Source organism: Artibeus jamaicensis, unplaced genomic scaffold (assembly GCF_021234435.1).
Source record: "Artibeus jamaicensis isolate MK-2021 breed Jamaican fruit bat unplaced genomic scaffold, CSHL_Jam_final contig_548, whole genome shotgun sequence".
NCBI lineage: Eukaryota > Metazoa > Chordata > Mammalia > Chiroptera > Phyllostomidae > Artibeus > Artibeus jamaicensis.
Window position 1 is genome coordinate 21,137,457 of NW_026521883.1, and position 27,105 is coordinate 21,164,561.

The window sequence follows — 27,105 nt, forward strand, 5'->3', positions numbered from 1 at the left end:
AGATTTCATAAGTATGTTTTCCTGTCTGAGAAAAAAAAAACTGACTAGCATGTTTTCACCATGGGTCACAATGCAGCAGTGGGTTGTTAAAATCACTTAAAGTGACCAGTGTTTTTAAAAATTAAGATGGAATGAAAGAAGTTTCCAGAGCACACCACATCTAGTAAAAGGTACTGACTGTTTTTTAAAGGTTGTGCTTCAGTCATGTTGGCGTGTGGGTACTGCGTTACACACAAATGTACTGTTCACTGAAAGTCAAGGTCGAAAAATTTTAAAGACACCAATTTAATGCGCAAACCACATTTCATGCATGCTACTTATATTTTCGTGCCCTTAAACTGTATGAGGAGAAGGCCTTTAAGCTTACTTGTCTTGAACTGTGGTGACTGAAGTGAATACACATATTCTTAATGGGAAGGTGACTCAATATCCAAGGGAGTTACCTTGGGGAGGCCATAGCTAAGCTGTCTTATATGCTTTGTTTTTCAGATGTTTGTGTATAATATTTCTAACAAGACAAGAAATATTATCTGGGTGGATGCCTTTAAATTTTTTTTAAAAGCAGTTTAGCCCTGGCCAGGCAGCTCAGATGGTTACCGCATCATCCCCGTACACCAAGGCTGCATAAATAAGTGGAACGACAAATTGATGTGTGTCTCTCTTCCTCCTCCCTCTCTAAAATCAATAAAAAAAAATTTAGACCCCCCCCAACTTGAAGACATTTTAATGGAAGGACTCATGGCCCTGATAAAAATAAGTCAAATAGTCAAAAAGGTTTATAATGAAAATCAACAGGACTTTACCTTGTCTCTCCTCAAAACTAAACCTGCTGCCTAGGTGCAGTCACTTTCAATTTTTTAAGCTGTTTCTTCTGGCAATCACTGTTCATCACCAACTAATATACTTTTCCTGCTACCTCTTGACCTATTAATTTTTATCTCCACCCCTGTTTTACCTGTATCCACTCCCAACAGTTATTATGTACTCTTTACACTGTCTGGGTTAACGGTATTTATATCTATCCTGGGATTGTAATTCTGTCTTCTCAGCTTTGTCTATGAGTTGGCTCTAGAAGCTGAAAACCAATAATCAGAACTGATGAGATTATGATTACGTAAATATTATTCATACTGTAGTTTTTCTGATGTCACTTCCTATCTACCTCTTGTCCCCTTTCCTCTAAGCAAACCAACCTATGGGAACTGAATGTCCCTCTCCTCTCACATCTCATTTCCTTTGTCTGGGCGACTTCATCGGCACGGAGTGACTTCCCAGCCTCTGGTCACCTGGCAAACTCTTGCTCACCCTTCAAGACTCAGACTCCCTTCCCTCCCTCAGAGCCCAGCTGGCGCCCCACGGGAGTCTGCCTGTGCACCTGCTCCAGAGTCTTCACTGCGCCGTAGTGTGGCGTGCTTCAGTTCTCCTCCTCCTCGGCAGTGAAAACTTTGAGATTGAGGGGTCATCACGTAATCATCTTGACGCCACCCCACTAACATTAGATGATTTATAATGGAAAGAATCTGCACAAAGTATTGTATTAGTCAGCGTGGAAGAAACAGAGGAATAACCAAAAGCTGCTGCTATTAAAGGAAACAGGTTGTGCAATACTGAGTTGATAAACCTCTAATAAAATAAAGTGCCAAATAAATAATTTCTGTGACATGTGTATGCCCTGCATGCAAGTACGGGCCCACAGAAGTAAATTAAAAAACAACTACTATTGTTACTTAAAGAATTAAGAACTCTCCCTCCCTTATGCCTGAGGCTGAATCTATATAGTCAAAATGTGTTTTTGTGAATTACCTGGATTACTTCTCACTTTCTCCCGGCATTTATTCAACATCTATTTATTTTAATACATATACTTTTATAATATATTTTATTGATTATCCATTAAAGTTGTTCCATTTCCCTCCCTTCGTTCCCCTCCACCCTGCGTGCCCCCTCCCACCCATATTACCCCCTTTAGTTCAGGTCCATGTGTCATAAATTCTTTAGCTTCTATATTTCCCACACTATGCTTGCCCTCCCCCTGTCTATTTTCTCCCCACCATCTATGCTACTTACTCTCTGTACCTTCTCCCTGCCCCTCCTCCCACTCCCCTGTTGCTAACCCTCCATATGCTCTCCATTTCTGTGGCTCTGCTCCTGATCTAGCTGTCCTCTTAGTTTGCTTTTGTTTTAGGTTGTTAATAATTGTGAGTTTGCTGTCCTTTCACTGTTCATCTTTTTTATCTTCTTTTTCTTAGGTAAGTCCCTTTAACATTTCATATAATAAGGGCTTGGTGATGATGAACTCCTTGAATTTGATCTGATCTGAGAAGCACTTTATCTGCCCTTCCATTCTAGATGAAAGCTTTGCTGGATAGAGCAATCTGGGATATAGGTCTTTGGATTTCATGACTTGGAATACCTCTTTCCAGCCCCTTCTTGCCTCTAAGGTCTCTTTTGAGAAATCCGCTGACAGTCTAATGGGAACTCCTTTGTAGGTAACTGTCCCCTTATCTCTTGCTGCTTCTAGGATTCTCTCCTTCATTTTAATCTTGGCTAATATAATGATGATGTGCCTTGGTGTGTTCCTTCTTGGGTCCAACTTCTTTGGGACTCTCTGAGCTTCCTGGATTTCCTGGAAGTCTATTTCCTTTGTCAGATTGGGGAAGTTCTCCTTTATTATTTGTTCAAATAAGTTTTCCACTTGTTGCTCTTGCTCTTCCCTTTCTGGTTTGGATGTTGGAGCATTTAAAAATGTCCTGGAGGTTCCTTAGCCTCTCCTCATTTTTTCGAATTTTTGTTTCTTCATATTTTTCTGTTTGGTCATTTTTTCCTTCCTTCTGGTCCGCTCCCTTGATTTGAGTCCCAGTTTCCTTTCCATCACTATTAGTTTCCTGTGCATTTCCCTTCATTTCAATTAGTTTAGCCTTCATATGTTCTTCTAATTTGTGACTAAAATCAACCAGTTCTGTGAGCATCCTGATCGCCAGTGTTTTGAACTGAGCATCTGATAGGTTGGCTATCTCTTTGGTCACTTAAAAGTATTGGCTCTGGGGCTTTGATTTGTTCTTCTGTTGGCGCCATAATTTTTTGGTCAGGTTGAACCTGTTATGTATGAGGGGCAGAGCCTTAGGTGTTCGTTCACCAGGGCAGAGGGGGCCCAGTTGCTGGGTTGTGACGCTGTATGTGGGGGCGGGGTCAGAGAGGGAAAAATGGCATTTGCTCTGTTCTCTCTTCGATTTCAGTCCCTTCTGCTGCTTCCCACAAGCAAATTGGGCCCTTCTGGTGCTGGTTCCCAGGTGGACAGGCTTGTGTACATTTTAGGACCCTGTGGTCTCTCCAACAAACTCTCCTGTGAGGTTGGTAATTTCTCCGGGCACTTCCACCCCCACAAGTGTTTTCAATCGGTGCTTTTAGGCGTTATTTCCCGTCACTGGGATTCTGAGTTGAGCGGTCTTTCTCACTGCCCGTTTTTGCCTAGTTTATCTGTGTGGGAACGTGTGACCCTGGTCAGCCAGCTGTCTCACATGCCTCACTGGGTCTGCCTGTTTGCTCCCCGCACCTGGTTCTGCCAACCGTGGCCTCTTCCTGCTGGAATCCCTCTCAGGCGGCTGCCGACTCCGCCCCTCTTATTGGTCTGGATGAATGGTTGTCGGACTTCTGTACAGTTCAATTTTCTGTCTGTTCTGGTTGTGTTTTTGTTTCTAAATCTTTGTTGTCCTTAATTTTGGTTGTGTGAGGAGGCACAGTGTTTCCACCTCCACTTCCATCTTGGCCCCCTATTTTAATATTTTTTTAAAGTTGATTTTAGAGGGATTGAAAGGGAGGGAGAGACAGACAGAGAGAAACAGCAATCAATTGCCCCTTGCACACGCCCTCGACTGGGAACTGAACCCACAATCCAGGCATGTGCCCTGACTGGGAACCAACCCTGCAACCTTCTGGTTTACAGGAAGATGCTCCAACCAAGTGAACCACACTGGCCAGGGCTATTCAACATCTAAATAAAGAGTGCTCTCTCTGTGCCCAACATGGTTCTGAGCATTGGCCACAACAGTAAGCAAACCAGATACTGCTCCTGTTTCACAGAGCCTGGGTTGAAGTGGGAGGAAACAAGAAATAATCAGTTAAAAGCTGTCACAGGCATCACAATCAGGAAAGGAGACAGTGTTTTAGAAGCACTTGGGAGGGGTGCAAAGACATTCCAGAGGAAGTGTTATCTAAACTGAGCTCTGAAAGGTGAACAGGAGTGCCCAAAATAAAGACCCACTGAAACCGACTAGGCCTGTTTCCAGCAAAGGGCACAGTTTATGCAAAGGCCCAGAGGCAACTGCAAGGCGCCTTAAGTAAAAGAAGCTGAAGCTGACTGGAATGCAGGATGGGAGGGAAAGAATATTGGGGGAAGAGGCCTGGGTGTGAGCAGGAACCAGGTCCCTGGCTTAAGACAGGTGAATGGGTTGGAGGGGTAAGACCAGAGCAAGGGAGACTATTTGAAGATCAAGCTCTTTTGTATTAAGGTAGCACTGGAGGGTGGAGGGAAGTAGATGTATTAAAGAGATGTTCGGGAGGTAGAATAGACAGGATTCGGTGACAGTCTTGAGGAGAGCAAAAGTCAAGAAACTTGAATTTTTTCAGTAAGTTTTGCAAGGAAGATATACTCAGGAATTAGCACTATAAAAGTTAATTATAGTAATAATAGAAAGTAAAAGGAAACGGAATTAAGCAGGTGTCACCCTTGACCACAATTCAGGCAGTTTAGTGACATGCACCTTCTACTTCGGTCCCGTTCCCACGTGGCCCTCCGGGCATTCAGTCTGTGATCTCTGACCATTCACAAAAGCCATCTGTCTAATGGGAAGACCATCGCTCCTGCCCACCACAGCTTCCCTACCCGTCCTGCGGGGCTGCTGATGCAGAATTTGCATTATGGCATTGACTTGAATGTCTGGTACCATCAGGACACACCTAGCATACATCCTATGGTAGCATCCTTCAAAGATGCTAATAGAAAAACTAAGATCTGAAAGGAAATTCTGGATGTAAACACCTCTTATTAACTGTGTATTTGACAGTGCCCTTTCTTAAGTCCTTTATAAATATGATTGGGCCTAGATGTTTTCTCCTTCACACATGAGGCTGTAATTCTTATTGTAAAGTCTGCTTACTCAAGATGAAAGTGGTAATCCACCAGGACACATAAGCTTGAATAATTCTACTGGCCACAGATTGAGTTCCCTGGGCCTCTGAGATTTGCATATGGGAGTGTTTTTGGGAATGACACCTGTGAAGAAGGGGAAGTAGGTCAGAGAGGGGGAGAATAGGAACTGCAATGTGGTTACACAGTGGCCTCCCTCCACTGATCCTCTGATCTTACAGGGACTTTGGGCCTGGGACGGCCCTTCATGGTTGTGCCAGATTAAGGAAAATTGCTCTACTTTCATGCCTGGTCAACAAATGCAGAGAGAGGGGAGGTAGAAAGTGGGTGGGTAGTAGTGCATGACCTTGGCAAGGTGGCTCTCTTCAACCAAGGGCAAGTCCTGCAGAGGGTCTCAGCTGACAGCTGTCAGCTGCCAAGGCTCGCAGCAGCTGCGGAGCAAGCCCCTCCTCAGTCCTGAAGTGGGGATTTGGGCGTACACCGCAGTACGACACCTTTCATCGTTACTGGTAACACAGATGTAGAAGTTCGCTTCGACAACAATTTGTAGAGCGGCTTTTACGCCCATCACTTTACGTAATTTTCACAACCCCCCTGTGCTATAGATACCAGTAACCCTATTTTTCTATTGGTACAAATGAGAACAGAGGCTCTGCGAGTCTGTGTGTAGGCTACATACACAATGAAAATTATACTGGGCTCTGGGATTCCCACATCCTTGTAGCAGTCATTCAGGTTCAAGTTTTGGTAAAGTATCTTACTTTTTTGCAAGATGCTGTCTACTAGACCTCCTGAATGCTTGTGAACATGACTTTGAAGAGTTAACGTAGATGACCCTGACCAGGTAGCTCACTTAGTTGGATTGTCATCCCATACACCAAAAGGCTGTGGGTTCAATTCCCGGTTAGGGCGCATAGCTACATGGTGGGTTTGATCCCTGGTCAAGGTGTATATGGGAGGCAACCGATCAGTGTTTCTCTCTCACATCGATGTTTCTCTATCTCTCTCTCTTTCTCCCCTCATCTCTCTCTAAAATCAATAAACATATCCTTGGGTGAGGATTAAAAAAAAGAGTAATATGGATGACCTGTTGTTCATCTTTTGAATGAAGAGCATGACCCCATGCTTTATGTAGAGTTTGGGTATGAGAAATAGTATTCAGGGAAGGGTATGGAGTAGGTCTGTCACTTCCTCATTAGTCTAGGTTTAAACTCTGGATTGAAATAGAACCTCAGAGAAAGCAGTACACACTCAGGTGATGGAAAATCAAGTGATTACAAAATCCCCTCCTCCATCCCAAATCTACTTGTTAAAAAGAAAAAAAATCCAGATAGCATATACAATATCCTCCCTCCCTCCCCAACACACACTTTCTTTTTTAAGAAGGAAGAAAAGAAATTTCTGAATACACAGGCCCATTCTTATAAAGCAGAGTGAGAGGGTGGGCGATGCACTGGATCCGCCTTCATCGCCAGGGTTGAAAGGTGCTGCTGTCAACCTGCAGCTTTCAGATGGGAACAGCATTTGATCTAGTGGCTTGTCCTGCTATAAGATAGCCTCATTGAATGGGGAACTGATTGAGTTAGTTTTTTAAAAAACACACCAAAAAGTAAGATCTGAAAAGAAGGCAGTGAAAGGAACTGCATTCTGATCAAAACTTCAGGGTAACTGCAATGGTTGGTGGATGAACAAGTCAGGATTGAAGGCTTTTCTTCCCTTCATTCAGCGAGGCAACGGAGACACAGACTGGTTCTAACACAGCCCAGGAGACAAGCTGAAAGCAGTTTTTTAAATGCCGCTTGTAACTGTGCTTTTTCATTTCTACCATTGGCGGTTCGGAGATACAGAAGGTCAATGCAGAGGACATACAGGTGGCCAAGAGACGTATGAAAAGATGTTCAGTGTTACTAATCATCAGAGAAATGCAAGTTAAAGCCACATTATAGTATTTAACAACCTCTTGTCTAGCCTGTACACTAACACAATGTGGATTAGAACACTCTAACACAGAGGCATGCATACACCCCACCGCTCTCCCCACAGAAAAAGTTTCCCTGAGGTCAGAAAGTTGTGTAATCAAGGTTAAGTCCTGTCAGGAGTAAGTAGATATTAAAAAGGGAAATACATACTCATCTTACATTTACGTCATTCTATAATTTCTTTTTATAAAAATATATTTTATTAATTATGCCATTACAGTTGTTCTATTTTCCCCCTTCATTCCCCTCCACCCTGCACACCCCGCCCCCACCATTCCCCCCCTTTAGTTTATGTCCACGTGTCTCAAGTTCTTTAGATTCTATATTTCCCATACTATTCTTGCCCTCCCCCTATCTATTTTCTACCTACCATCTATGCTACTTATTTTCTTAATATTATTTTTCATTTCTCTCAGTTAAAGTTCTTGCTTACATGAACACTTGCTTTCTAAAGTGCTGTGGACCGCTCTGCCTGGTTTCAGGAATTGTAACTCTACCCCCTGTGGCTAAGGATGAGTCAACGACCTCTGGAATGTGAGCTGCAGGAGACATAGCTTGTCTCTGGTAGCAAATGCTGCCTCAGTTTCCTCCCTGCCCCCAAAGCATGGTCGGAAGTCCTGGACGGGTAAGACCCCTCTGAGGAGGGGCAACCTAGGCCAGACACGATCACTTGGGAGGCTATTCATGGAAGCACTGGGAGGGGGGCTGCAACAAAGAGCAATGGACTCTCACCCCCCCAGCTTTGAGATAGCCCGTGTCCCCATATCCTCTGGAAGAAGTGCTTCCTGGCTCTAATCCCCTTAAGCCTGAATACCTGTTGGGGAGAGGTGCAGCTCCTTGCCTTGCCTTGCTAGAGTGTGTCCCGGGGGGGGGGGGAATCTAGCATTACAAAGAATTCCTCATAAACCTGTGAATCTGCTTTGCTAAGAGTGCTTTCATTCATATGTTAAGGGTTCCAGCAGGAAACCCTAAAACTCTGTTCCTGACAGACTCTGACTCAGACTAAGCCCTCAGATTTCTTTGAAATGTTATCTACTGTTTGATCCTTGCCACCTGTATTCCTGTGTATTACAACCCAATAAAAGCCATTGGAAGAGGGGGCTTGAGGCCTTTTCCCTCTGGGAAACTGGCCACTTCTCCTCCTCAAGCAGATCACATCATGTCTCAGTAATGTTTACTCTCATCAGTGGCACACGGCGGGGGGGGGGACTTGCGAGGAAAGTCACCCCCACACTAAAGAGCCCTGGAATCATGGGTAATTCCTTGTTACCAGGTTACCAGATCATACCAAGCCTCACTGTTGTCATCAGTTGCTATACGTAAGCAGCAATGTCACCTATCAACCAGCTTCCTACTTCCTTATTTCTCAGAGGCCGTGGGGTCCTTTGAAAATAGTGGTCACTTAACTCATCAAGCAGAATAATTCGAACTCTATCCTTCTCCAGAATCAATAGCATTAACAGCTGATTTAGAGTTTATATTGTTTTTAGCTCTTCACTCCCTTCTTGCTTCTAAAGAAAATGAATTTTTAAGTACTCCCAGATACTCCAAAGAGGACATACAGATGGCCAATAGACATATGAAATGATGTTCAATGTTACTAATAATGAGAGAAATGTAAGTTGAAGCCACAAGAGCTATCACCTCACACTGGTCAGACGGCTATCATTAATACATCAACAAACAACAAGTGCTGGCGAGGATGTGAAGAAATGGGAACCCGTTTGCACCATTGGTGGGAATGCAGATCGGTGCAGCCACTGTGGAAAACAGTATAGAGAAACCTCAAATAATTAAAAACAGACCTGTCTTTTGACCCAGTGATCCCACTTCTGGGAATGTATCCAAGGAATCCCGAAAGATTAGTTCAAAAGAACCTCTGCACCCCTATGTTCACAGCAGTGTTTTTACAATAGTCCAGAGGTGGAAGCACCCAAGCACCCACCAGTCGATGAGTGGATAAAAATGCTGGGGTACGTTGACACAATGGAATACTACTCAGCTGTAATGAGGAAGGAAATCTTACTTTTTTCAATGGCATGGACAGACCTGGAGATCATTATGCTAAGTGAAATAAGCCAGTCAGAGAAAGACAAGTACCATATGATTTCACTCATATGGGGAATCTAATGAACAAAATAAACTAACAAACAAAATAGAAACAGACTTATATATACAGAGAACAGGGATTAAGCAACAAAACAAAACAAAACAACAAAAACAAAAACCCAACAAATTCATAGACACACACACAATAATATGATGATTAACAGAGGAAAAGAAGGGTGGGGGAGGTAGGAGAGGGTAACGTGGGGATAAATGGCTATGAAGGGAGACTTGACTTGGCTGGTGACCACACAATACAATATACAGGTGATGCATTACAGGCTTATACACATGAAACTTGTATAGTTTTATTAAGTAATGTCACCCCAATCAATTCAATAAAAAGGTATTCCCAGATATGCTAGCAAAGTGCTAGGTTTTGTTTTTTTTTTTGAATGGAAATGTACAACCATCCTCTTGTAATCTTTAGTTATGAGCAGGCCAAGAAGAAAAATTTGAGAGAACATCTTTAAGCTAGCTGTTCATTCAGACCTTGGGCTACCTGACTGGGGTCCCAGCCCTAGAACACACTACTCATTTGATGTCTGTCTGTGCCCCACCCCCCTATTCACAGACTCCCTAGTATGGTCCCTACAGTTCCTTTGCTCATTACTAGTTACCTCTCTGGCAATGAAACCCAGAGAAAGAGAGAGAACCTCTTTCCCACTGCCAGAGATAAACAAGTCTTTGATAAGATGAGTTTGGGTCTGGGGAAGATGGGGTCTAAATGGATTTTCTGAAATCAGAATACATCTGATTTTTTTACATCATTCTTTATGCCCTCATGCTTCAGAGAAGAGAGTCTGTTACATCCACCCAGAACAGCACAACTCATGAATGCAACATTTACTGAGTGACTGTTATGTGCTAGATATCACTAGGGCATTATCCAAAGATATATGAGAGAATTCTAAGCCCTGAAACAATCAAAGGGCATTGAAGCAACTTACCTAAATTACTGCTTGGGAAATCCAGAGAGATCTGAGAAATGGAGATAAGATCATACCTATGCTCCAATCCTTGATTAATGTTAGTGCTGGAAAATTATCTCCTTCTATGGATGCAAGGCCACTGCTGTCGGCCATTCCTTGGAGTCTCCAAGTCCCTATCTTCTCAACGGTGGAGTCTATTCAGTAAACAGCTTTAAGAAATTACTATTATTTAAATCCAGCTTGCTATTGTCCTTACATAGGAAAACTCTTTAATGAAGTATCTCACTGTGTTACCAACCTAATGAAAACTTCCCCTGGGCTCCACTTGCCTGAAATGCCCCCTCCCCAAATGCACTTGTCCAGCTTAGTTGTCAAAGCCCCCAAGAAGCCTTCACCCTTTTCTCTCCCCCCCACCACAGCACTTTGTAGCTCTTACAGTGTCCCTATCCCATTCTCCTGGATGTCAGATCATATGTGTATGGTTACATGGCTTAGCTCTTTTGCTGGATGGTAAGATCCTTGAAAGAATTCATTCTCTTAACTTCCCATCCCACTGTGGCAACTAGCTTGTAACTTGTGGGGACTCTCTAAATGTTTCTTGATTTGAAATTAAATTATTTTACCATCTGTTTTTCTCAATCTAACTTCAAAAGTTTGAATGAGGAGACTTCTTGGTCCTAACACTAGTTTTACAATGAAGTTCTCTTGTTTTAGAACTTACAATGATGCATGCAATACCTTTAAAAAAATTGGATGCATTTTCCTTTATCACCTTGCTGACAGGAAGGTACAGGTTTGTTTTTCACAACCTTGCAAAACCAGGTCAAAGGTAATCTGGAGTGTTATAACCTCCCTGGACCTCAGGCTTGCACTAGAAAGCATCTTGAACTATTACTAAATTCTCGTACAAGAGTAGTGGCTACACTGTGGGAGCCTTGCACGGCTGTGTTGAGTCAGACAGTGTAGACCTTGCCAGTAAACTGAAAGAGACCTGGGTTATTCTTCTAAGAAAAGAGCTAGTTTAGAGAAAGCCTTAAGGCTAGCATAAATGGGAACAAAATAAATTTACTATTTGGGGGGGCTCTTTTGAATGTTTTCACAAAATATCCTGTGTTGTACGTAATAAATTTTGCTTTCCTACCTTCCTCATAGTCTGTGTTTGGGAAGGTGCTTAAAAATCTGCCAGGCCAACAAGTTGGTTTCTATCAACAAAACGAAGACCAGTTCAAATAGGTGAAGGCAATTTTTCCATGTGAATATTTGCACCACACTGTGCCACAGAAAGAGGACCATATTCTCTGGGAGACGGGAGCAACTATTTGATCTGGGGAAGTATTTGTCTACCTTGGACTTTTGGCAAGTTTAACAAATTCTAAAGGAATAATTGGGTACTGAAATTCATGATACGGTTGAGTCCTGTTGACCTGTACAGAGTCTCACACATTGACGACAACTGGATTAATCCTCATGACGAATGCCCGATGCGCTGGTCCCTTTACACACACTCCAGAATCTGACACGGTTGGGATGTAAGAGCTTTTTACTAGTTCACTCGCAAGCTCTGAGGCTGGAATTTGAAGTGTAGAATCAAACCCTACTGAATCGTCACCACTCCAACCATTCTAAAACTCCTCACTTTCATTGAACCGTGTTCAGAAGGTGTAGTAGAATGAAAAGTGCCCTGGAACAGAGAAAAAATTGGGTTCTGTGCACTTGCTCATTGGCCGTGTGGCCCCAGGCAAGTGCGATCACCCCGCTGGGACTTTGTTCAGTATGAAACAAGTGGAAATTAGACCGATCGTTTCTCCAAGTCTAGTCCTCAGACCATCTGCTTCTAAACCGTCTGGGTGAGGATGGGGTGGGACTTGGTGTACAATACACATTCTTGGAGCCTGCCACAATCCCACTGCGCAGTGTATTTTGGGGCATGAGGTTCAGGAATCGGTTTTTCCAAATAAGCTTTCCATGTGATTCTTATGCTCATTAAAAATTCCTTTCTAGAAATCATCAACAAAATAAAATGACAACCCACAGAATGGGAGAGCATATTCACTGATACATCTAATAAGGGTTAATACCCAAAATGTATAAAGTACTTACAAAACAACACCAAAGCAAGCAAACAAACACACGCCCCAATCAACAAATGGGAGAAGGACCTGAAGAGATGCTTCTCCAAAGAGGACATACAAATGGCCAATATAAAAAAATGCTCAACATCACTAATCAGAGAAATGCAAATTAAAACCATAATGAGATACCATCTCACACCTGTCAGAATGTCTACTGTCAATAAATCAACAAACAGCAAGTGCTGGTGAGGATGTGGGGAAATAGGAATGCTTTTGCAGTGTTGGTGGGAATGCAGACTGGCGCAGCCACTGTGGAAAGCAGTGTAGAGATAACTCAAAAAACTAAATATGTATCTGTCTTTTGACCCAGCAGTCCCACTTCTGGGACTATATCTGAGAAAACCTGAAACATTAATTCAAAAGAATATATGCACCCTAATGTTCACTGCAGCATTATTTACAATCGCCCAGATTTGGAAGCAGCCCAGGTGCCCACCAGTAGATGAGCAGATGAAAATGCTATGGTACATTTGACACGGTGGAATACTACTCAGCCGTAAAAAAAGAAGAAAATTTTACCCTTTCTAACACCATGTATGGACCTGGGGAACATTATGCTAAGTGAAATAATCCAGTCAGAGAAAGACAAATATCATATGATTTCACTCATATATAGAATCTAATGAACAACTTGAACAAAAGAAAACAAAGACAGATTCATAGATGAAGAGCATGTTAGCTAGAGTATGGTGGGGGAAGTCAGGGGGTGGAGGGATGGAGCAAAAAGGAAAAAGGACTCATGGGCATGGACAGCAGTGTGGTGATTGCTGGGGGGAGGGGAGTATAAGGGGACTAAATGGTAATGGGAAAAATACAATAAAGATTAAATTTAAAAAAGCTTCCTTTCTAAAGTTCTTTTTTAAATCCTCACACAAGGACATTTTTTTTTTTACCGCTTTTAGAGAGAAGGGAAGGGAGAGGGAGAGGAGGGAAGAAAGAGAGAGAGAGAGAGAGAGAGAGAGAGAGAAACATAGACTGGTTGTCTTCTTATAACCCACAACCTTGGTACATGTCCCAGCCAGGAATCAAACCGGCCACCTTTCAGTCTACAGGACACACTCCAACCAGCTGAGCCACACTGGCCAGGGCACTTTCTAAAGTTTTTTTTATTGACAACACACTCATTGAAGTTGGAGGATTATAGGATTAGAATATTTGCAAAATTCCTTCCAACTTCAAAGAATTCTAAGAATTAGTGTATTCAACACATTTATAAATGGGTACATTTGCTTAGCATGCAACTTTGGACTCTGTGTTATCTCCTTTGCAGGAACTGTTTCAGATGGCAATTTGTCCTTGTTTTAGGTCAGAGTGTAATCCTACTCTGTACTCAATGGTCTCTCCCAGTGATTTGGAAAAACTGAATGTTTTACAAATTGGTGGCCTCTCTCAAAGGTCAGTTTGCTGCTGGAGAGAGCCATGGGTCCACCGGCAAGCCTAGTTCAAATTTGGTCTGAATGTCGGCATTTCATTCTATTTTCTTTATGCAATGAATGACTAATATATGATACTCAATGGCAGAGGGCTGTCGCCTGAGTGGAGAAGGAGATATCTAGTCGTATTGCTGACCTGAAATTCAGAACCAAACTCTGTTATAGTCATTTAAACCTGAGCTTCGTCAACAGAACGCCCAGTCCTTGCTTGACCTCCCTCTCGGGGCCGGGGACATGGTCATGTGCCACATGATGACCGTTTGGTGGATGACGAACCACATATACAGTGGCGGTACACCACAGAGCCGAAGTGTGTAGTAGGCTACACCACGTAGGTTGGTGTAAGTACACTCTGTGATATTTGCACAATGACAAATTGCTTTAAAATGCATTTCTCATAAAACATTCCTGTTATCACTGATGTCTGACTGTACTATGCAGTTTAATAGTATTTCAATCCCCCCTGAAGTGGTACCTAAAGTGATAGATTTAAGAGCATCTTCTGGTTAGTGAAGTTGTCTCATTTCCCAAGCAACTAGAAACTGTTGGGAGTTTTCTTGAAAGGACCATGCCCTTCAAATAACTTTGCTGCCTTTTAAACTGACCTCTGTTTAACTTTTATATAAAGCCTTCACTTTTTTACATTGCTTCTTTTATGCCACATGAAACAGATGTGTCAGTTTCCTGGTTTCTCGCAAGCGAATAGTGTCGCAGACATCTTTCTGTGACACTAGGCAAACTGCTTAGCTTGTCTCAGTTTCCTCGACTATACAATGCAGGGGGAGAGCAGATGGATGCTTGATCCCTTCCAGCTCTAATGCTTTACAGCTGCGTAGAAGAAGGGGCACGAAGTCATGGGCTTCGAAGTTGAACAGGCCTAGACTGAAACTTTAAACCCCAGTTTCCTCAACTCCATACCAGGGGGTGATGATATGTTATCTCTCAGGGTGACAAAGGTACCCAGCACAGAAAGGCATTCCAAAAAGGTGGGGCTACCTGGCTCCCGATTCCTCTGTGTCTTTCAGCCCCCACCTGGTTAGCCTCCTCTTATTAAGAGAGTGGAAGCAACTGCTGGTCCTTATTCAAGCTTAGGGGCAAGCATTCTAGGAAGGGAAAACCAGCAGCCTGGTGGTTAACAGGATCCTGGTTTCTTGGCACGGTCACCATGGTGGCATGAAGTTAAATGCCAGATCTTGTTAAAATACAGCAGGAGGTTAACAACAGGACCAAAGGTCACTATCCCTATAGGTGCAAAAGGGGATCACCAAGGCAATGCGGCAGATCCCTAAAGTCTTCTCAGTGGGGACTAAAATCGTCACCTTGAAGACCAAGGAGGAAACCAAGCAAGGATCAGAGAGGGAGAATGACTTTCCCATGATTACACAGCCAATCACGCAGCAGAAGCGGGATTTTTTTTTTTTTTTTTAATCCACTGGTGTTCACAGTCAACACCTCCTGCATTTGATCGCGGATGTTGTGAGTCTTGGTTAGGAGCTCGGACTCTGACCCTCGCAGTGCACCGCCCTGGTTACCCACCTCTTCCCAGATCCATGACCTGGGGTAGGTGTAAGGCTTCACTTCTCTGGCCTCAGTGGCATCGATAAAGTCTGACAGTAAACGCTGCATATTGCGAGGATTAAAAGCCACACAGTATGTGTAGTGCTTAACATAGTGTCTGGGCCAGTTAGAACTTCCCCAATGGGCAGTTCTAAAAGATTGACTAGCATTTCGAGGAAGGTTTGTCAACCTCTCCCTCCACACCTGCAGATCCAATTTGACCACTGCCGCCCTCCCCGTACCCGCGCCCCCTCCCAGGAGCCCAACGCCTGCGCCGAGCGGTTCGGGCTCACCTGGCGAGGCCAGTAGCACCTTCGCTCCGCAGCACTGAAAGCAGTGCAACAGGGACTTCGCGCGGATGTTGCAGTTGAGGCACGCCATGGCACAGCCAAGCTTCAACAGCCCTAGCCACAGCCACACATAGGCTGGCTCATTTCCCATGAAAATCGCCACGCAATCTCCTTGGCGCAGGCCGAGGTGGTCGCGCAGCGCCCGGGCCACTTGGTTGCTGCGTCGGTCCATCTGCGCGTAGGTGAGCGTCTCATCGCGGAAGATTAGGAAAGGCTTGTGCGGGGTCTGGCGCACTTTCTCCAGAAAATGTTGCAGGATGGTGTGCACTGGCCGCTGCTGCTGGTATTTGCGCACCTTCCGGACCAAGCCAGCCAACTGCAGAAAGTAGCCCGTGTCCTGTAAGAAGTAGGGACAGCAGAAATTCGCCAGCAGCGGCAGGAGCAGCAGCCCTGCCAAGGCTATGTAGATAGTGGGCAGCATGGCGGTGACCGGGCCCCCTGTCCCAGCGAGGGCGGAGGGCGCACTGCGGGCGTGCAGCGCGGCGGCGGGGGGTGCTCCTGGTGGGCGGCGGGCTGGATGCGCTGCGGGGCTGGATGCGCTGCGGCGCGCAGCTAGCCTGGGGCGACGGCCGAGTGCCTGGACTGCCTCGGCGGGCTCTCGGCCGGGTAGAGTGGCGGCAGGTGGAGTGGCCTGTGGGCTGCCTGAGGCTCCTGCACGACCTGCCGGCTGAGCCCGCCCCTTCGTGGGGGTGCGGACGCCTGCGCTCCTGGCCCGCCCCTCTGGCAGTCCCTCGGCGGACACAGCTGCACCCGAGCCTGGATGTCTGTGGTCAAGTGTGGACTCCTGCGATGTGACCAGAGCACTTTACCCCTCGGAGCTGCAGTTTCCTTATAAAATGGTGGTGATAAGACACACTTAGAAGATGTTCAGAAGATTGGAGGTGATAATGCAGACGTGCGTAGGGCTATTATTTATTGCTACAATTAATTGAGTGCCTTATGGATGACTTATTGTTGTTATCAACGAAGTGCCTAATAAATGCGAGCCAGTCCCGTTATTTATTAGTGGGTATCAGGTGCATCCCGGTCTTGGGGGCGTTCGGTCCGCTCTCTCCCTTTCTCAGATTTGCTACTCCCCGAAACCCAACCCCGCCCGATGGCAGACCGCCTCCTGAGGCCAGGGTTTGAAGGCAGGAGAAAACGTGCAGAGATTGTCACTTCCCGCTCACCCAGCCCCCGGCTGGTGGTTCAGGGGCCGAGGTTCTAGTCCTAACCGGCCCCTCCCATCCAGCCAGCCCGGCTTTGGGCGGAGGTCCTGCCACCCTCGGACAGCGGAAATCAAGCCCTGGTGATATTTTGATTTGTTTTACTATTTTGTTCTGTTAAGTGATCCCGATCCCCCGTCCCCCGGCCCGTCCCCTGCCACATTGTCTGTGGAAGTTTCTCGGCTATTGTCCGCCCAGTTCAACACACATTTACTAAAATTAAGTAGACGTTACTGACATTTCTCAAAAGCCTTTTCTTTCAGTGTGACCCTTCCTTTTAACTCTCTCAGTGCTGCTTCTATACAGAGTGGAGACTCACTGCTTGCTGCCGAGGAGGGTGAGGATCTACACAAAAGTGTTCTACTTTTCCCCTCTCCTGTCATCCTGCATTTGTCCATCTCATTCTTCAGAGACGGACACAGTAAGAACGCTCACTCCTGTCAGACACTGCCGGGCTTTCCTGCATTGTGCGTTTGGAAACTCACAGTCGTCTAAAGGTGGCACGTTCACGCACATTTACAGACAGGAAAGGGACTCTTAGAGAGGTAAACTGGGACAGCTAGTAAGTGATGGAATTGTAACATGGAATGTAGAGGTCCCCCAGATGGGGAAGTGAGCCCCTAACCTGGCTGGGGGAGCAGAGCCACTGAAGTTTACTTGGCATATCAATACCAACTGGCTTGGCTTCACAAATACGTTAAGTAGCTGTGGCAGGGGCTGGGAGCCAGGGAGATGGGTGTGACCTTGACTGTAAGGAAGCGGGAGGGGCTTGCTGCACCACCGGAGCAGGAAGGCAGTGGAGCAGGAAGGCAGTTCCCCTATGACAGGGAGCCAAACCTGCCGGGACTAGCCATGGCCATGGCCATGGCAGCCGGAGAAAGGCAAAGGAGGCCGAAGTCCTGGCGGGTGTAGCTGACTGTAGCTGACTGTGGGAGAAGTCAGAAGTGCGGTGAGAAAGGAAGATCCGGCGGGGATTTACACTCAAGTGAGGGGCAGCTGTGCTTGTCTAGTCATTTGTCTAGTCATGAGGAAGCTCTTTTTTTTTTAAAGATTTTATTATTTATCTTTAGAGGGGAAGGGGGGGAAGGAGAGAGGGAGAGAAACATCAATGTATGGTTGCCTTTTGTGCGTCCCCTGCTGGGAACTGGCCTGCAGGGAACCGGCCTGCAACCCAGACATGTGCCCTGACTGGGAATCGAACCGTGATCGTGAGGTTCGCAGGCCCGTGCTCAGTCCACTGAGCTACACCAGCCAGTTGAGGAAGCTCTTAACCATATGGCTTGGGAGCAGCCTTGGCCATGAGTCATGAAAAGATGCAGAAGGACCCCCTCCAGTTCATCATGAGAAGGGGCGGTTCGATTTTGGATTAAGAGCAGGAGCCGAGCCGAGCACAGACGACTGGAAGAAGCTGGAATGTTAAAACTGGAATCTGCCCAGCTATGCTACAGACTTCTGTTTCTTTTCCTGAGAGATGGTACCTCTGACTGGCCTGGTGTGGCCAGGGGAGGCAGGACTGTGTGCTTGCACGTGTTTAGTTTTCAGGGACTTTGAAACTTAAAAACAAAATTCTGCCATTATTCTGAACCTGTATAACTTTTGAATAAATAGTCACTTTCCTTTTCATAAGATTTGGCAGTGGAGTCACAGTGGTTTTGGCGATGGGCAGTAGAACCCGGGGGTTCTGTTACAGAATTGGTATTTGTTTTTGAACTGGTACTGAGAGAGGATAGTGAGAAGGTGGGAAAATTCCTTGGCAAGCGTAATAGGGAAGCTGAGAGTTATCTGAACACAACGGCTGAGCCATGCACAGCCCAGTACAGATGGTCACCAGGGCAGAAGGCCCTGGGTACCTAGCAGGGGGCAAAACAAGACCCTGACCCCCAGGGTCACCTTTTCTCCCATGACCTTTTCTCCCTGAAGAAAACATCTAGACCTAAGTTGTATTTCAGCTCCAGGCCTAGAAAAGCAGCATCACCAGGTAGGTGATGCCAGAACCAACTGCAATGGCTAAAGACCCCCTCCTCTGCCCCTGACCAATCAGTGCAGACCAGGACCCTGAAAGGGCCGCACCTGGAGAACTGAGGAGTATTCTGCTGAAATCTTCCCCTGAGGCCTCCCCTACGATTCCGATTCCGATTCCGATTCCGCCTGCAAGAAAAGGATAAGAGCTTCAAGACAAAAGACCCAGGGTGTGCTCTCCCTGCGGGGAGCAGCCCTCCTGCGCCACTTCCTTTTCCTCCTCCATTCCTCTTCCCCCACTTCTTTCCCCACAGGCGGGAGACTCCTAAACCCTCAGGCAATGGGCAGCTGGCAGCTTGTTTCAAGCTAATCCCCTGAACCTGTCCCCAAAGCCCCCCTCTCTCTGATTGTCCAGTGAGCTAAGGCGGCCCAGCCTAGGCTCTCCTGTTGCTTCTTCTATGCAAAGCCCTTCCTTGTTTTTCTGTCCCCACATTTAATAAATGTAGCCTCGTAGTCACCCGGACTCGTGGTGTGACATCTTCCCCACATGAAGTCAAGAACCCACACACTGCAGCTGGTGGTAAGCAGTCCCACGCAGGGCCAGGCCGCCGATCAGTAACAGTATCTGGCCCTGGGGCCCACTCTAAGCAACCATGTTATGTTGCCCTCCATTCTCTAGATTTCTATCCATGTTTTCTTTTTTTTTCCCCCCAGCATTTTTCTTTCTTTTTTTCTCACAATCTTCTGCTCCCCCATTTTTTAGTCCCCTCTTTTTATTTCTGGGACCTGCTTAAGCAGTACTTTCTCTAGCTTTTCCCCACTGTTTCATGGCAGATCCAGCTACTATCGAGTGGCTGGTTGCATCATTCCTCTGGGGAGGAGGCGGTGGCCTTCCTTGTCCCGGAGGAGAAGGCAGTCGTGCTAATAGAAGTAGGGCTAGGGACAGAAACCATTCTGTGGGGGAGCGACTCTTCTTTCCTGTTGAAACTCAGAGCTAGCTCTCCAATTCCGTCCCAGTGCCGCCCCCTCCTGGGTAGTCAACTTCAGACACCAGGTCCCAGACCCCTCCGGTCTCATCCTTCAGTAGCGACGCTCCAGAGTGCTAGATCTGTGCAAACGCTCGCTTCTCCCTTACTCCGAGGATCATGGTAGCCTGTGCAGCAGCACAGTTGCAAGCGAAATAAGTAAGACCGACACCGGCTTAAGCAGAAACGGGAATTTAAGCAGTAACTGCAGAGTCCGGGGGCGGGGTAGCCTCAGGAGGCTGCAGCTGCGGTGTAGGCGCTGGGCGCTGGGCCGGCTTCTTTTTCACTGCTTCTGCGTCTCCTCCTCTGCTGTTCTGGGAGTCCTCCCTCCTGATCCAAAGGTGTTGCCAACCCCTCAGAGTTGCATGCTTCCTCTGTCAACTTCAGACAGATAATAAGAAACTTTTTTTAGGAGTCCTTATTTTATTTTATTAAAAAAATATCTCTGACTGGGTTATGTGCCCATTCTCAGACCAATCAATCGCCTGGGCTAAGAAGTACTGATTGCTTTAAGCCAGTCAGGGCTCAGCCATGGAGCTGGGGGTAGAGTCAATCCTATATTATAGGAAATTTCAGGGTATCATTTAAAAAGTGGGGGGCGGGAGGGGAGAAGGAACACATGTGGAGGCAATAGGCCAACATTTGTTATCTCTCTCTTTCTTTGAACTCTTTTCCCCAGTGATTGTATTTTCAAGCCTGGGCTCCATGCTGACCTCTGTCTCCCGGCTAATAGTCTTCTTGGCAATACTGGTATCATCATATACCTCCACTGCTCAGTCAAGTTCAGTGGCTCCCTGTTGTGTTCTCCTTCCTCTTTCACTCCTGGTGTCTGTAGGCATCTGTCATGTTTTTCCAGCATATGGGACGCCTGGAGACTAGAACGCTGGGCCGGGCCGCATGCTCTGGCTCCCTCCGGGAGGGAGGGGATCAGGGGCTTCGCACGTTGGTTGCCTGTCCTAGGAACATCTTTGGGGAAGCCCTGGTTTGTGAAATGAAGTTTCAACTTCATTTCCTAGCTCTTAGCTCTTCTGGATCTGACTTCCCGAACTTTCACTGCACTCAGTGAACAGATTGAGTTTCTGCTAGGAGCAGAACATCATCAGACACGGAGCATTTTAACCTGAACTAAAACTTAATTCCAACTACTATTTTCCAAGAACAGTTTGTTTTAGCAAGTCTGGTCTACACCCTCCGAAAATGCCCGGCATGGTCCTCTCTCTGTGGTTTTGTTCTAGCCTCTTTCTGCCCCTTAAACCCTCCCCCTGAGACCCCAGCCCTCCTGTGCGCAGCTGCAGCGAGCACTTCAGGGACGTCAGGGTTTCTCAGCCCAGCGGCATCAAAACATAGTTAGGGACCCAGGAGAAAGTGCCAACTTCGTAATTTTTCAAGTAAAAACAGCACCCCCCAGCAACCACAGTGTGTTTTTATTATTTTATAAAAGAATGACATTTTAGTATCAGAAAGAAAAATATAACTAAACCACACATTTAAAAATAATAGGAAAAAAGTTAATTTTATGTTATGTATATTTTACATCAAAATTTACAAAAGAAGAAAAATATACCCCCCAAAGAAAATGCAGTCCTTTTCGAGAAAGACTAAAAACAGCATTATAACAATATATAGAGAAGACAGAAATTGAAATCATTTGTGGTGTAGAAAAAACACACTTTTCTTTGGTTTGTTATGTCACATAGAAATTGTTTATATGCAAGTTCCTCCAGTTAGAAATAGAAATTCAACCGAGAAGCATGATGTAGAGCCCAGCCTTGAACCGTGATGATGTGGTAGGCAGTGAGGAAGACCTGAGCAAAGCAAGGACAACGACAGGCCAAGTGCGGAAAGTCCCTGGTGACACCAGCGACCTAGCAACAGGCAAAGTTGGGAAACAAACAAGGACCTCACTCCCAGGGGGACCTTGCCTCCCCTTACGTATCTCGGTCATTTGGTTTTGATCCCGTGACCTTTCCATATGGCTGGGCCTGTGGTCTGGATCCTCTTCTGACCTTCCCTCCCCTGACCCGTGGCTAGTCATTTGGATTAGACTCCCTCAGAGAGGGAAGTAACAAGAGGGCCGGAGAACAGCCCTTAAGCATTAGGCTCCCGGGACAATGAGGTTCTGACCTGCATCACACTGCATCTAGGCTTCAGTGGTGTTTGGGCTTCAGGCCCAGAAAAGCAACAAAACTAGACAAACAAAGCCAAGGCTGACCTCAGGACAACTGTGAAGACTACTGACCCGCTGCTCTGGAGCCGACCAATCGGCGGAGACCAGGATCCTGACAGATCCTCCCCTGGACCTCCTCTGAAATCCCCACCCTTAAAAACCTTTTAGGACAGAGGACCCAGTGGTCTCCCTCCCGAGACCAGCAGGACAGACAGCACCTTTTCCCTCCCCCTCCCCCTCTGCTTCCGCACCACGCACCCATACCATTCCTTCCTCTCCACTAAGCTCCAAACGCCCTTCTTTCGCATCTGTAACTGGTGTCCTGAGCCCATGTCTTCTATAGCTCACTTCTTCTACCTCTGTGACTTTCTAAATAAACTTTCTCTTACACTTCGAGTCTCGGCTCTGAATTCTTTCCTAACCAGAACTCAATACCAAGGTTGCTGAACCAAGGTCTGGTTAGAGTACATTGGCCTAACGACTGGTGCGGTTCTCCCTGCTGTCAGCAATAGAACTTTGGATTGTTTCAGCCCTGCGACCTCAACTGCGGACCCCTCCACCCCCTTGCCCCAGTGAGGCCTGATCCCCCCCTCCCCCCCGCCCCACATCCACCAAGCCTACTTGTTACCCTTCACTAAGTCGCGTCCCCTCCTGGCCAGGCACTTCAGTGTGGCCTCCTGGAACTCCTCTTTTCCTTGTATTTTCTACCCAGAGTGCTAGGTTACATCAAATGCCCACTCTTGTCTCTCTTATCCTGAGGCATTTAGGAGCAGTTCAGGGGACAGTGCAAGTTGACACCCCCAGTCTTGGTCAAGCCTTCGCACTGCCCCTGACTCGTCCATCTCTGCTGGTGTCTTAGAGAAGGCTTCCCAGGGGGTGATTCCCAGCTCCCTTTGTGATGTCCAATCCCGACCCTGAATTGTCCTCTCAACACGTGGTTTCCCCCTGCTTTATGGAGATGAAGTAGCCCACTGGTTCTCACACTCTGTGGGCATCAGTTACCTGGAAAACATGCTAACACGCAGCTTGCCAATCCTGCTGCAGAGTTTCAGGTTCAGAAAGTCCTGGGTGGGGCCCAGAATCCACATTTCTAAGAAGTTACCAGACAGTGCTGAAGCTGCTGGCCCAGGGGCTACACTCTGAGACCCGCCCACTCGGCCTGGTGGTCTTCAAACTGCCCAGCAGGCGGGACTCACCGCAGAGCAAGGGAAAGGGGCTCCGGGACCGGCGTCCATCGGCTCCCATCGGAGCGCCTCCACGCACATCTCTTCTGTATGGGACGTCTGTGCAGACCTCGCGTGGAAAACGTGTTCGAAAAACCCTTTCTTTTAAATCCTTTCTCTCACGCAGATCTATCTCTCGTACTAAACTTGCAAACTCACCACACAGCTTGAATCTCAATTGTTTCATGTACGGGGGCTGCAAAAATAGTCATGCTTTTCCTCCTGCCCTTTAAGTTCTTCCAGCATGGGCTACTGAACAGAAACAGATTAACAGGAGAAAATCAAAAGTTTAATACAGGTGCACTGGGAAGTCACATAGATATGAGAAATCCATGAAAATGCCCCTAGAAGACATTTGGACAAAGGAGAAGAAGGGCATTAGGTTTCAGAGGTGAGCGTGGGGGATTTACTGGTAGCCGAGGAAGGGTGGAACTCCCGGGGCAGGCGGATCCCGGTGACTCAGAAACAGTGGACACGGGAGCATCTCACTCACCACATGTATTTAAACTAGGCCGAGGTGGCAGCCTGGGCTCCCCTTCCTGCCTGGGAGGAGGGTCCAAGCTTCTTTCTGAGTCTTTCCTTTCTTAATAGAAAGCTTAACACCAATATCCCAGAAACAGCTTCAGAGTGGCAGAATTTTGATTCCTTCACATGCATACTTTTCATTTTTCACCTCACTTTTTTGCATTTATGTGGAAGTATTTTGATTTCAATATTGTCTTACATGGTTTTGATGAATCAGTTTTGGCCGACTAGAAACATTATTGTTCCACTGGCACAAAATCCCAAATTTTGAAAACGTTTTCAATGACTGACTAAACATTTTCTAATCTGGGAGCACCTGAGGTCACCTAGGACACAGAAGGAGGAAAGAAAAATGAGTGGTGAGAACAGTTGGGGAGGAAGTAGGGAGAAAAAATTAGCCTGGAGAAAACATTTATTGCACATTTATAAAATGTCCACTAGATGGCAGTAGCACTCCAGGAATAAGGTTCCCAAGGCTCCGGAAAAAAAGGAGGAACCTACGTGGAAGGACCTGTGGAGCGTGCTGCGTACAGTCCTCTCCCTGGAGCAGAAAATATTTTAGATGGACTTGCTCTTCAGATCACACTAATTTGACGTTTAAAATCTAATTCTCAATCCTGTTTAGCTCACAGTAACCTAATATTTTACTGAGAACAAAAGATACTCTCACTCTGAATTGATCTCTAGATAGGCCTTCAATCAGCGAAGATGCTGTGAACAGCAAATGTTAAAAATAACTTTAAGATTCAGTAAAATGTGTTTTTAAACCTACAGTTATTAAAGTTTCTTTAGTTTAAGTATCTTAAACTCTATATTCTTAATTTGTCTTAGTTTGATCATAATTTTAAAAACAAGCAAAAAATTTAGACAAAATTGAAAAGCAACCCAAGTAGCAAGATTCATGCTAAATCAGATTAGTAATTGGCAGCTGTCTTCAGAATTATAGAGGTAAATATTGTACCCCAATAAATCTAGCATATCTTGCAAAAAATGACTATTCAGGTACCTGTGGAAGTGGCCTCTTGCAGTATGTAAAGGAAAAGAATTTCCCGAGGCCCTCGTGGAGGACGTGGCCCTGTGGAATGGTTTACTGGTGATGTACAATTAAGGGGATTCGCCCCTGGTTTCCAATGTCCCATCTCTGTCTGTCTCACTGTGGGAATAGTCCAAGGTTGTCTTCAGTAGGTCAGGATGAAGACCGCTGCCCAGAGTGTATGTTCCATATTACAACCCAGTCCGTCACCTGGCTAGCTTAGTATGTGTTTCTGGCTGCAGACCACTGTGGTGCTTCAGTATCCAGGCTGCCTCCTGGAGGCCAGGGGCCACGTGGAGAGAGCAGGTGAGTGCGCCGAGCATGAGTAGGTCACGGGCAAGAGAGAGAGCGTGAGAGCGAGAGTTTCTTTGTTCCCCTGGGGTTATAACTGGGAGCTTGGGTTTCGGATGGACTAGGTGCTTCCTCAGACTGACCAATCAGCTTCCCATGGGTCCACACCTGCACTTAGACGGACAGGCCTCCACAGTCCAGCACCTTCGCCTGTGCCCCCAACAGTCTGGTGCAGTGGGTGTTAATTCCCTTGGAGGAGCACAGCGCTGTGGTCCCCTGGAGTGTGCGGCCGTAGCTTCCTGGCTGAGTGAGCAGACTTCTGCTTCCCAGTTTATTGAGCTCAGTGTTTAGTTCCCTTTGCTCTCTTTCCCGTTATTAATATCTAGCTAAACACTGACGGTAGCAATACCAGTCACAGCCTTTCATGGCTCCGTTAGGCTACAGGAACTAAGTATCTTTCCATTTGCAGGCTCATTCCATCAGCTAGGCAGGTCTACAATTAGTCTCACTGCCAAAGGTCACGTATTTGAGAGCTTGGGAAGAAACCTGGAACCCGCAAGCCAGGTTTGCCAAGCTACAGGATCCCCCTGGTTTCCACCCTGTTATTTTGTTGCTTTCTATTTTCTAAGTGGATGATGAGGTCCACACGGGGCTTCTGAGAGCACTGGGCGGAGCCGGGCGTGAGGGATCTTGATCTGAGGAAGTGACAAGGCAGCCAGTCCCCAGAGCTGATGTAACAAGACCAAGCACGAGATTCACTGGTGTAACGTGACACAGAACCAACCGTTTCCATAAGTGTGGAGGGGAGGAGCGATCCCTTTACCTGGAACCAGTCAGAGAGGGCTTCCAGGAGTAGGTGAGTTTTTTTAAAAGTGCTGAAGAAAATAGTAGGTATGAGTTTGTGATTGGGGAAAGGTGGACACTGTGGATAAGGGGAAAGATGTAAAAAAATGTGGATAATTGCAAGTCATACCATCAATATTATTTCTTGTTTCAGGATGAAATGAAGGAAAACATGACTTCATTGTGAATGCAAAAATAGTACATCATGGTTAGAGAATTCTTTTCACGAATGTCTTTCACTTTTCCCCCTCCTTCTTATTTCCACCGGCAATATCATGCTGGATGTTGGCTCTCTATGCTGTAGGTTTTCCTGTTGGATTTAAAAGTGATCGATCCGCTACCTTTAGTATACATTTATCTTTTCCAGTGAGATTTATATTTTGATGTTTTCTTGTTACTAATCAGCACCCTTTGTTTTCAACATAAAAAAGTTCCTTTACATTTCTTTTAAGACCAGTTTAATAGCAATGATAGTCTTATGGGGGCTCCCATGTATGTAACAAGTTATTTTTTTCTTGATGCTTTTGGGACAGCAAGACCTGTGAAGGCTCCCCTTTGGTAGATACTGTGCAGGGGCAGGGGGAGGCGGGGCGGGGAGGGTGGGCAGTGAGCATGAGGATGACACCTGCTGGCTGGAATCAGGCAGAGGGACAGTGTGTAGATCCAGCCCACAGGAAGGGTTGGAGGGGGGAGGGGGCAGGAGAGAGAAATGTAGCATTAAAAAAAAATGCAGGCTCTTAGATATGCGCTGAATTGGATGCCTGCCCCTCGGGCCTATTTTAAGAGCCTCATTCACTTACGTTGGCTGCTTAAGAAGGGGAGGCAGGTGAGCCCTGGGGCAGGTGAGTCTGAGCAAGGCAAGCGGGTGCTTTCAGGGTCCTTTCTCGGTCCCGAGAGCCCAAGGATCTTGTCGTGGGGAAGCCCCACTGGTTTTCACAGCTCACAGTGTTGGGAGCTCTCCTATCAGGTGACAACCTGAAAAGTCACCTGATGTGGGCCTCAAACCCTTTACTCCTCCAGGAGAATCACTTCGCTTTGAGTTCCTCTCTATCATGAGTCTCCGGGCCGGGGTGTGTGTGTGTGTGTGTGTGAAGTTTATGGTGAAACTGTGTCTCAGCTTCTCCTCCCAGCCCGACGGGTTTCCCTCTTGTTTGTGTGATAGGAGGGTTTTGGGTGTTTAGTTTTTGTTTTGTTTCCTT

At 46.2% G+C, this 27,105-nt stretch overlaps 2 protein-coding genes across 5 annotated transcripts in view; one reads left to right on the forward strand and one right to left on the reverse strand.

The window, feature by feature from the left end:
- Positions 1-16,300, reverse strand: part of SLC27A2 (solute carrier family 27 member 2) — a 54,546-nt gene extending 38,246 nt beyond the window's left edge. Inside the window, exon 1 of the mRNA XM_037156527.2 lies at positions 15,579-16,300. Coding sequence (XP_037012422.2) covers positions 15,579-16,056 — 478 coding nt within the window. The 5' untranslated portion in view covers positions 16,057-16,300. The remainder of the gene's footprint in view (positions 1-15,578) is intronic.
- Positions 16,301-25,795: 9,495 nt separating this feature from the next.
- ATP8B4 (ATPase phospholipid transporting 8B4 (putative)) overlaps positions 25,796-27,105 on the forward strand; it is a 234,997-nt gene continuing 233,687 nt past the window's right edge. For all 4 annotated transcript variants that reach the window (XM_037156463.2, XM_037156465.2, XM_037156462.2 and 1 more), the window contains exon 1: positions 25,796-25,919. The gene's annotated coding sequence lies outside the window, so the exon portion shown is untranslated. The remainder of the gene's footprint in view (positions 25,920-27,105) is intronic.